Source organism: Plectropomus leopardus, chromosome 4 (assembly GCF_026936395.1).
Source record: "Plectropomus leopardus strain MGB_pleo_1.0 chromosome 4, ASM2693639v1, whole genome shotgun sequence".
NCBI classification, from domain to species: Eukaryota; Metazoa; Chordata; class Actinopteri; order Perciformes; family Serranidae; genus Plectropomus; species Plectropomus leopardus.
Genome location: NC_142179.1, coordinates 17,192,372 through 17,204,396, shown reverse-complemented (window position 1 = coordinate 17,204,396; position 12,025 = coordinate 17,192,372). Strand labels below are relative to the sequence as shown.

At 38.3% G+C, this 12,025-nt stretch overlaps 1 protein-coding gene across 1 annotated transcript in view; it reads left to right on the top strand.

Annotated features, from left to right (window-relative positions):
• The window catches only part of ccser1 (coiled-coil serine-rich protein 1), a 157,665-nt gene that overhangs the window by 74,307 nt on the left and 71,333 nt on the right, over positions 1 to 12,025 (top strand). The window contains exon 10 of the mRNA XM_042488761.2: positions 5,928 to 6,008. Within this exon, the coding sequence (XP_042344695.2) occupies positions 5,928 to 6,008 (81 nt within the window). The remainder of the gene's footprint in view (positions 1 to 5,927; positions 6,009 to 12,025) is intronic.

Genomic DNA, 12,025 nt, shown 5'->3' with positions numbered 1-12,025 from the left:
ATGAATACAAAGTATTTACTAAACCAGTTTTCTCAAAGGATTTTTCACATATACTTAAAAAAGACTTCTCTGTTTTGACTCACTGTCATGAACAAGTTCTAGATATTCATATGATCACAATACAGCGATATGTATGTATGATGTGCAGTGATGAGGAATTTAAATAAATCCAATAAAGCAAAAATGTTTTTCCAAAAGACAGTTAAGCCTTTTTAACTATAGGGAAACCCTTTTATGGACCAAAAGCTTGGTAAAGAGGTATATTAATCAAGTAGTCCATTTAAAGTGTTTATATTGGTTCTTTTCATACATGACAATAACTGGACAAACATTTAAACCTACACACTTACTCCCACAATGCTTTGCCTGACAGTAGTCCACCTAAATCGATTATAGTAATCATCTGCTTATAGTGATCAATTTGACCTGGGCAGATGCGATCACTAAAAGCAGTTTCCAATGTAATAAGAGAAGCAACTCTCAAACACTGAGCAATGGTAGGTTTGATCATCTAATTTTATCTCTGTCACAGTTTCAAACTTTGAAATTAATAATTAAAACAGCTTGAATGTTTCTGAATTATTTGTGTTATGGATATAAATTAAAGACTAATTGCCTTTGAAGCACAGTCTTTTTCATTCCCTTTTAAACATTAAAATATCCATTTCTGAGGAAGGTTTAGACAAAAAAAACAACATTTCAAAGAACTGGAAAGTTTTACTTTTCTTAAAGAGTTTTCCAAACAGCTTTGTCATTTTTCCATCTGCCTATGATGTTCTGCTGTATGAGATACAGTAGATACAGCAGAGGGCAGAGTGACGAGAGACTGACCACACACAGAAACAGCCAAATGCATGGCATTCCTGGAATTTAAGGCAATGTTACATAGAAAGTTGTTTCAGCATTTTGCTGGTGTTTTAGACCTTCACTTGAAATGATAATTTTGCAGATGTTACAAGCAGCACTCTGTTGTCAACTTTCCTTGTGAAATGAAGCCACGGTTTGGACCGTTTCTTCCTCTTTGCAATGAGCCCTTTTTGTTGCAGCTGTCCAGAAGCATAAACACATGAGTATAACGTCATTGTTTTGCAATTCACAACTGTCAGAAAAAACATGCCAACATGAGTGAAAAGATCTGATAAATTTGGGGGCATATTATTTCAGTGGAGTGGACAATTTGGAGCCAATTATCAACTGGAATGAGTTCTCGATTCCTATCCCTAATCCAGCCAAGAGAGAAGTAAATGTTGCCCCTGCAGCATGTTTAGATGTTTACAGTAAGCAAATTACACTAGTGAAACATGAGTGTTTAAATGCAAAACACATTGAGTTGTCTGTGTTCCCTTTTGGAAGCTTGATTGTTGGATCATGTGCAAAAATTCTCCATACGGCAACGTTTTTCGTCATTTGTCTTCTACAAGTCTGTAATTTGTCACCTGTTCTATCAAAGCAATGTAATGCAGACATAATGCCAGGCCTGAGCAGGATAATGTGCCAGTGTTATAGCGCTATTGTGACGGATGCCAGTCCAACCCACTGCCTTGAGTCTCATTTGGCATCTGTTTGTTTGATGACTTTCTGGCACTCACATCTCATTTTTCTCTCCCTCAGCTGCACCTATCCTCCTCTTTCCTCTCTCTGTCTGGGCTGTATTCAGCACTGTGCTCACGTAATGTAGAGGTAATACAAAAATTGAGCAAATTTGTATTCAGACGTCAGACTTACCTGATGACTGAAATGGTCTCTCAGACAGCTAAATGTACAGGCACAGTTTCCCCAGAACACAGCTTTGCCTGAAGTTATTCAGACCTAAAGCTTTCCTCTTGTACAGAAGATTGGAGCTGTATTACATCTATTGACACTGTTTAACAGTTCATGTAACAATCATTTCTCTCTCTGAAAAATTTGTGTCTACAGGCAATGTAACATACTGGATACTTGCACACTAAAACACCTTTTTAATTGCAGTCAATAATTTCTTGCTGCTAATTCTATTTTTTAATAAATACACGCAGCACTTCATAATTATCTATAATGCATTTTACATTTAATTATAATTTCATTTCACAAGGAAATTGAATTCAGTGAATAAAACACTTCATAAATTAGGTACTTTAAATAAGCCGATTAGAAGTTTTAGAAGAAATGTGATCTTTTTCTCTTTAAAGATTATGGTATTTCGCTGTGGCAGTCCTCAGTGGCTCAGGTAGATTGATTTCTCTGTAGGCAGCTTGATGTTAGATTTTTTGGGGGGGATAAAGATTTAAGATTATCGAAAGATTATAGTGTTGACAAAGAAGGTTATTATCCAGAATGCATTTTGACTAACTGTGTTAGGAACTTTGATATGTTCTTGCACTGGTGCAAAAAAATGACTGATGAAAAACAAAAACTGCACTAAAGTAGTGTTATATAAAAATGCTTATAGTGTTTCAATGAGATTGGAAACAGTAGAGTAAATTAACATTATATATATATATATATATATATATATATATATATATATATATATATATATATATATATATAAAATCTAATGCATTGCCCACTGAAGCATGAGGGGGGAAATTATTTTTGTATAATGTAGTCCAGTTTAACACCACTAGAAACTACTACTAGGCATAAAGGTCCACCCAAAATCACAAATATATATTTTTCCACTTACCTGTAGTGCTATTTATCAGTCTAGATTGTTTTGGTGTGAGTTGCTGAGTGTTGGAGATGTTGGCCTAAGAGATGTCTGCCCTCTCAAAGAAGATCAATAATATGTATGTTTGATAATGGGGTGAACTATCCCTTTTAAGGGTAAGACTGGTGATATTCTATATTTTTCTTATTGTCAGTAAGTCCCGTGGAAGCCAACAATTCATTAGTCCCTTTTTCAGTACTTTCCGAGCTCCCCAGCTTATCTGTGTCTCTCCGCACCAAGCCCGTTGCTACTGAAGTATACATTTTTGAAAACAGGTCACAAATATACAGCTTCATTGTAACAAGGAAGAGAAGTTTCCCAAAACAGCAAGGCACTGTATTTTTCAGCAAGCCATACCAAAACAGGAGTAAATAGTGCATTTGTAATAGGCACTATTTCCAGCTGCAGATGGAGTGAATATTTACAGCAGCAGGACGGTGTATGTGGGATTTAATCAAAATAAACTAGAAGGGATCATGTTCATGGTAATGAAGAAACATGTCATCCAGTGCAACAGTGTAACTCTCTGATGTGTTTTTAATGGCTTTTAACAACAATAGAGGTCTATGATGCAGAAGAATAAGCCAAACTGTGTTGGGCTTTAGATACACAAGCAGTACACAAGCAATTATACTACTTAAAATAATCTAATCATTTTAAATAACAGAAATAGAATATCAAATGCCTTTTCCTTTAAAGGATTACTTCACCTCTGCCCAGTGATCAGTGGTATATCAATTACTCACTCTGTGTTTCATTGAATTTACTAAGAAAACTTTTTTTCCAGCATGCCTCTGGTGGTAGAAGAATCCAAAAACTGATAAAATTCTGCATTTTTAAAGTTATAGATGACCATATTTAACTGACACAAACTGTATCAAAACATCATATAACTCATGCAATGTTATCCAAGTCTTATTCATGCAGTCGTTGCTGAGTAGTACCCAAACAGTTATCAATGGTCTCGTCAAAGGCAGACTTCATTGACAAAAACAGTAATTTTCCCTAACTGAAGACAGGAGCTGCTTATCTTTTACTGCCTTGATTTGTTTAAGTTAGTGTGTGATTTTGTTGTTTAAATGGGTTAGTTTGGATTTAACAAGGTCACACAATAACTGATTGATGCAGTAGTACAGCACCAGCTCCCGTGTTCAGCGATGTAAAATTACAGTTTTTGTCAGTGGAGTCTGCTTTAGGAGAGCATAGATAAGTTTCACTGGGCTGTCTGTTTTGTAAGTACTGAGCATGCGACTGGATAAATTAGTCCTGGATTATACTGCACAAGTTGTATGAGAGTTTATAAATGGATGTCTGTTGAAAAATTCATGAGGAATTTTTTTGTCTTTGGATTTATTGTCCACCCGAGGCATGCAAGAAAATGAAAGTTTTCTTCACAGATTGAATCTAGTGAGTGAGTAATTGATACACAAATGATCATTTGGGAGGTGAAGTATTCCTTTAAGTCTCCAAGTCTGGATATAGATTGACTACCCTCTTCGATGTACTTTGTGTCCACCTCTTTTCTCTTCTTTTCTTTATTTACTCTCATTACCTCTACACTTTTTTTTCTTTCTCTCTCTATCTCCCATATGGTGACACGGTGAAACCACCAAATGTTTTTTTCTTTTTTTTCCCCACATCACACATGGATCCATCAATCAGTCTTTGGGCCATGCAATCATTTGTGCATGCACAAACACACACACAGATGCTGATCAGACTTGAATGTGTGAGCGAGTGTATTCATCTATTTGGCACTTCTCTCTGACAGGGATGTTCTGGCTCTTGCAACCAGCTGGATTTGATTTCTAGACATGTACTGCTGCTTACGTGTTTTTACGAGCAAGTGCGCATATATCTATGTGTGTGTGTATTGATAAATTGTCTCATACCAGCCTGTATCCTCCATGCAGTTGCAGTCTAACCTTATCTTTAACTGCACTGTATGTCCTTGAAACAAAGGTCATTGCTTTGAAATCATGGAGTTGTGTATGTGTGGGGCCTTGCTGTCCTTGAGAACCCTTGTGAAGGTATATTTGTGTCTGTGTGTGAGAATCTAAAAGGGATACCTTGCCTGCCGCAGCTAAGTTAAAGTGCAGCATTTCTGAAGGAAAGGGCAGCTCATAGCCAGCGCTCCGCTCGCTCTGCCTCCGCCTGTAAATCTGCCAGTGAAAACCTATTAATTATCTCCTAGAAGGACCTGCTAGCTGGCTGGCCATCACTAGCTGTCACTTTTTATGAGTTTTCTCCTCTCTCTGCTGGTGCATTTTGTTGAAGGACCGTGCTCCAACTGCAACATTTAGCCGCGGAAAACCTGCTTTGCTTTTCATGTGGGCACAGGCATGACTAATGAAAACAGTTTTTTAACTTAATCTGTCAGCTCGCTTCTGCTGGATTTAAACAGGACAGTATATTTAGAGCCATATCATAAATGAACTCCCTTTCATTCTCCCTACCATTAACCCATCCCTACACACTGTCCTAAGTTCAGTGATTAATTTTAATCAAGGTTAATGAATTTCTCAATATTTCAGAACCGCTGAAACTTTCAACTTATTCTGTTCCCTGGCCTATGAGTAGTATAGGGCGAGCATGTCAGGATGATTAGTGACATCGTCATAAAATGCTCCCGGTGGAAATAGTGCTGGGTTCCTCTCATTCAGAGGACTTGCAAGCTGCCTTTTCAGAATGATCACATAGAGGTAACAGGAGTCGGGAGGTTCCTAGTCAAGGTAAAAGTGCTGTATTCTGAAGGACAGGGCAAACACTTTTCTTTCTGCACCTTCATCTGTAAATCTGCCAGAGGAAACCTATTAATTATCTCCTAGAAGGACCTTTCTAGCAAGCCGGCCAGTACTAGCTGTCACTTTTTATGAATTTCTCTCTACTGGCGCACTTTGAGGATAGTTCCTGCTCCAATGTCTGGCTGTAGAAAAGTTCTCCTGCAATTCAGCCCAGTTTTATGACCTCTTGGATTTCCAGGAGAGGAAGCCGAAGGGGGAAAAAGGATTTGGTTTTGTTAAGGTTGTTTAGAGATTCAAGTTTTTTGTTTTTTTTATTTTTGTTGCTTCTGATAGCTAGTTAAGCATGGAAGCCAACTATGCTAAGTGTTGTGAGTGCAGGCAAGGCATAAGTCTGCTGGGAGAGTGTTAAGTTGTTCTGATTTATTTGTATTTGATGTTCTTTCTCTGTGAGATTTTGGAAACGGCTGATGGGTGTGGGTTTGTTTTGTATGCAGGAGAGTGCCAAAGCTGCCCTGAAGATGAAAGACTGCCAAATGACTGACCGCGCAACGCAGACAGAGCACATGGGGCCAGAGGTGAGAAACACACAGACCACACACACCCTCTCTCTTTCGCTCTGACAGACGCAAAAAACCCCACAAACAATGCATTGTTGCACTGGAAATGCGCTTTATGTAAATTATATGATTATATTTTACAAAGACTACAACAAAAACCTAAATTGCCCTCTTTCTCTATTCTCTTATATTGTTATCCTCTCTGTGGCGATGCGTTTTATGCTGAGCCAGAGCCGCCATCCCCCACTCTTCTTTTCTTTTCCATCTCTTTATGAGCATCTGTTCACATTGAGCTAAAGCTCTCATCCATCTTACTCATTCTAAAGATGTTGTACTGTGGTGACATTCATATTATAGTCCACTACCTGCTCCTCGCCTCCTTCTAACAATTCCCACTGTGCTGACAGAGGGTGCTGTGCTGCCTCCTACCTCGGCCCTCAGTTGACATGGCCTCTTTGGCTTCACTTGGGGCTGACAGTATGGGAACGCTGCAGACTTAATGGATGACTGCCTAAAAATGGCTGCCTGTAACGGAAACAGGAGCAGGGTTTTGGGGTCTGTTTCTTTGTTTCCTGCCTTTAAAACACTTTTTTATTATCTCCTCTGAAAGTTCTTTATATCTTCAATCGTGCTGCGTATAAAGTTGGCGAGAAACATTGTTAAAGGAGGAAAGCTGTGTCATTGTGTGAGCGAGGGGGTGCATAATACCCACACTAACATACATCCACACAGATAATATATGACTTTATTGGTACAATGTCAATAGAACTGAAGAGAACAGAACATAGATTTGCATGTGTGTGCTGCAGAACACCAAGTGACTCTTCCTTCACTGTGACCTTTAGTTATTGGCTATTCATAGCACTTCATTTATATTACTTCACTTGTATGCAGAGATTTATACAAATAATTCAATAACTTTATAGCACTAAACCACCCACTGATAACTGCTCATATGATCAGTAAAAATAATATCACCTGTTACAGTCATGGTAAACCACATTGGTACCCTTTATTTCCTTCAGAAAAGTGCTCTTCTTGCCACAGTGGAAACCTCTTAACTGCTTATATGTAGCGTTCCCACATTCATGAAAAACCTGGAAATGTCATGGATTTTCACAAACACATTTTCCAGGCCTGGGAAGGTCAGGGAATTAGTAAAAAACATTTAAAGTTTTAGAAAAGTTGTGGAATTTTGTTGTGTGAAATATTTAGGTTATTTTTTTCTTTAGATAATGTCCATGTAACAAAATTGCAAATTTATTTTCTGTAGCTGTAGATTTAACATTTCTGTGTGTGTGACATTTTGTGTTCTGTCACACATGTTTCTTTCTCTCCCGGCATTAAAAAGTTTTGAAATTTTGTCCATGTAAACGTGTGGGAAGCCTGTATATGGATCAAAAAGCTTGGGACAGAATCATTCCTATACCAACAGCGTTTTGACAATTTGCATAGTCATCATGTGGGCCACTTAAGTGTTCATTTTGGATCTTTTTATACATAATCTGCATGCACATTATAATCAGTGTGGGGAAAAAGGGTTATGACAAACTGCCAAAAATGAATCAGTGAGATGCAGCCGCAAAACTTGGTGTTTGTCAGGTTACCGCATCACTCAAACAATGAGAGTGGAGACAGAAAATGAATGTGCACGAGGAAAGTACCTGTTGAAACCACCCTTATCAAGTGGACTGACAATGACCGATCACTTAATGTACCTTTGATGAGGGAAACTTAAATTACAGTAAACATTGTTGATACAGTATTGTAATGTATTTAAAGTGTCATTGTATCCGTACAGTAATTTAATTTATATATATATGTATATGTATATTTTAAGGTTATTTTTTCGAGGGAATTTTCCCTTGAATTGATAGGACAGTTATATAATCATGAAAGGGGGAGAGAGAGGGCATGATGTGCAGCAAAGGGCTGAGGGTGGAATTGAACCGGCGGCTGCTGCAGCAAGGACACAGCCTTTGTACATGGGGTGCCCACTTTACCAGATGAGCTACTGGGTGCCCTCTTTTGTACAGTAATTTAAAAAGCATTCTAAACAGCTGTACTTTATTTTGAAACAATCCATAATATTCAGTAAATAATGAAGCTGTCCATTGCACTACTTTGAAATAATTTAATAAATATACAAATGTCAATTAGATGGTAATCTGCATGAGAAATAAAGAAAATGAAAAAAAAGGTCATACTAATCACCGCTTGACCCGCACAGACGTGACGATAAGTGGTTTCCACTGTATAATAAAGCCATTTACAGTTTCACAATGGAGAACCCTGGGGAGAGTCCCGTACTCACACTGTAACTATAAAATAAACTAACAGTTAAATGAACAGTTATAATTATGCTCATCCACATTATGTTGTTCATTAGTACTAAGCTTTAGGTGCTACATTTGCTAGACCCTATTGGAAACAAGAGGATGAACGATGGTCCTGAGAGTGTTGTCTGACAGAAAACAAGAGGGTTTTTATTGCCCTCTGATATCTTTTAACGGAGCAAAGTGAACTTTTCTTGTACTGTTCATCTTGATTGTGTCATTTCCTCCAAACCCTGGCATGATTTTTATGCTGTAAAAGTGCAGTTTGTGTAGAATATCAAACCACAACAGACCAGCTGGGTGTGTGGACTTTGTGTGATTATTTTGCAGCATCCTGGTGGTGACAAAACAGGATCTGATTAAGGTGTTCACTGTGTGTCTGGTGTGTGTATGTATGTTTTAACAAATTTCCCCACTTAGGCTGTTTGGTTATATACTTGTGCATATGATAAAATGAAACACAAGGGAAAAAATACAATAACATAAACAATGCACAGTTTGGATGAAAAAAACAACCTAGGGGCTTGTAGAAGGACCCCAAGTAATAGTGACATTAACGGCAGCTATATATGATAACCAACAGTTTACAAACAGACAACAATATATATTAAAATATCAACTAAAAAAAACAAACAAACTGCATGAGATAAAAAAAATAATTTAATTAATTTAAAGACTGCAGATGGAACACATAGATGCCATTCTCAGATGACAACAAAGGGAGTTAATCAGCTGAATGGAGGTCTTTATAGTCGTGGATGAGGGTTGCCACTAAGAATCAGAAGTTAATCTTTACTCTACCTTGTTGGCTTTATTATACTACAGAAATTAAACTATATTGTGTGTATTAATATGCAGTAAATGTGTCAATTGTTCAAAAAAATTACAATTACACAGACAAGTTTAGCATCCTTATTTTTTCCTTTTAATGTTATGTACATGAAATTAAAACTGTTCAGTCAAAACAGTCCAAAATATCAGCTTGCAACATTGCTTTATCCTAAAGTTTCTGAAAAGGAACTTCCCAGTTGGTTATTTGGCAAATCTGATATTTTACCTGCCAATATTTGTATCTCCTCTTCTCTCAGACCATGCAAGTGTTATGAAATTCATCCTGTCCAGTTAAAATAGTCCAAATTGTCAGCTGGCAACATGGTTTAATCCTAAAGTCCCTGAAAAGTAACTTCATAGGTGGATGTGTTATTTGGCAATACTGACATTTTGCCTGCCAAGATTTGCAATTTTCAGTTCTATCAGCCAAGAATAATGTTACATATATGAAATTCACACAGCCATAAATATAAGCTGGCAACACTGTTATATCCTAAAGTTTTTAAACAGGAACTTAATAGGTGGATGGACTATTTGGCAATACTGATATTTAAACTGCCAAGATTTGCATCCTTCTATTATATCAGCCAAGCATAATGTTACATGTATGAAATTCACACCGCCATAAATATCAGCTGGCAAGATCGTGTGATGCTGATGATTTTTTATAAAGTTTGTGTGGTTCATGTGCCCCCTTACTAAAATCTTAAAAAGTAGCTCAGATGTAGATGCACTTTGCTCAGTGCACCATTGACCAGACCCACACAGGTGGGCTGCAGATGGTGAACCTTGACAGCAAAATTGCAGTGCAGTGCTGGATAATGACGCCCCCCTACTTTGACTGTTTTCTCTGCAGTGCAAGACAAGTCACCAATACAGGTGCAGCAAAACGCCTCACCGTGCCTCAGAAAAAAACGCCACTTTGTCGACTGCGTCTGCATGAAATTACAGCTTTGAATTCTATCATATGATAACTGTCATCATTCGTCCTTTTTAGGGATTTTCCTTTCCTCTGTTTTAAGTTTCCCTCTGTGTCTTTCTAGCACTTTCTCACACATCACATACATATACACACACATTCAGCCTTAGATATTTGTGCGCTGTGCTCCATTTGCCATCACTGACTAATGCATTTCTCATAATGTAGCCTGAAATGGCCTCACATAATTGTATATTTGTTGGTACTAGAGGCTAAAGCAAGCCAAGGTGTGGGTTTGTGCAGGTTGTGTTGAACGGCAAATTTGTATGCATGGCCATGTGTTTGTCATTGCCTGTGTGTCTGCCTATGCAAGTGTGTGTGTGCGTGTGTTCTCTGAGGCAGCCATTAGTCCTGGTCTTGGACAGCAAAGTCAATAAAAATGCTGTTGAAGGTGTCAAAGTAACATCAGTCAAATAGGTTGCATTTATACCTCAGACATTATAATGCACTCGATATTCTGGTCGCTTGTGTGTTTTTATGTGTTGACATGCCTCACATGGCATAAACTGCTCATTAGTATGGTGATGCCCCTAACAGATCATGCTTTTAGTTTGAACCACTGTTTTACTTAATGACTCTTTGCCAGATAAAAATGGACTGTGGATGGAGAGTATTTTAAAGTAGTTTGATTTTTCTGACATTCTGATTAATTTCAATTAATTTAATTAAAACTAATTTTAGACAATCACCTTGATTTGCCTCACCAGGAGGGTAAAGATGTTCTTTCTTTGCTCCTACAGTCCAGTAGTATATATGAGGAGAGGTTTAATCTTTTAAGATGCACTCAATTATATCACCTCTATGAGGTGAAGTGGTTTGATTAATTTGCAGGTAATCATTTGAATTCAAGTAGTGCTACTGAGTGTCTACTCTGCAGGTGGAAAACAGTGTGATATTAGCTACCAGATATACAGCATTTGTCCATTCAGAAAGAGTCGGCAATACGCAAATCTACTGAATTAACTCATCACTGACTACATTTACATGCACAAATTATTCAGTTTTTTGCCATTATTCTGAAAATGAAAATACATGCAGCCCCGCATACTCCGATAAATGTGCTGAAACATGTCATTTATTATGTCAAATTTGGAATAAGGCTTCATTTGGGACATCTTAACATAATATGCCGTTTACATGATCCACAACAAATTCAGAATATCCTGTTATCCTCAAATTCCTTTAATGCATAAAGTCTACTCAGGAACACAACAGTGTTATCTTCCCAACACAGTACATCTAACTTTAGGAAGTCTGGCCAGAGCTCAAGTGTATGGCATCGCTATCTATTATAAAACCAGTTCCTAGCTATAGAGTCCTCCATATGCTCAGGCCCCTTGAGTAGATGGGCTCTTAATTAGAGGAGCAGCTGGCTGCCCGCTAGCAAGCTAGGCTAACAGCACAGGTGACTTAACTCAGCAGTAGCTACAGCATGTGCGGCCTGATTTTAGCCTCCCCCCTCCCCTCCCATTTGTGCATGCCTGTGTGTATTAGACAAAGAGAGAGACACACAGAGTGTGTGTCCCTGTGTGTTTGTGAGTGTGTGGGATATGCTGCGGCGAAGCAGGCCTATATAGGTTAGCTACCCCGGTGCATCGAGGACATTCGGCTAGCAACAGAAAGTGTGTCTACAAGTGGGGCAGCTATTTCTACTGCTTCTGCCACTTCACGAGGTCGACCATCTCACTCATCCTCTCTCCCTCTACCTCACTCTGCTTCTTTTCTGGAGCGTCCCCCTACTTTTCCTCACTCTGTTGTCCTCCTCCTTGTTTTCTACCTGCTTTTGTTCGCTGATCCCTGAAAGTGCAGAAGTTAGCTTTCAGAAGTTCCTCTCCTCTCCTTACAGAGGTTTCCAGGCCTCCAGGAATCCATCAGGGATTCTCCTGCCC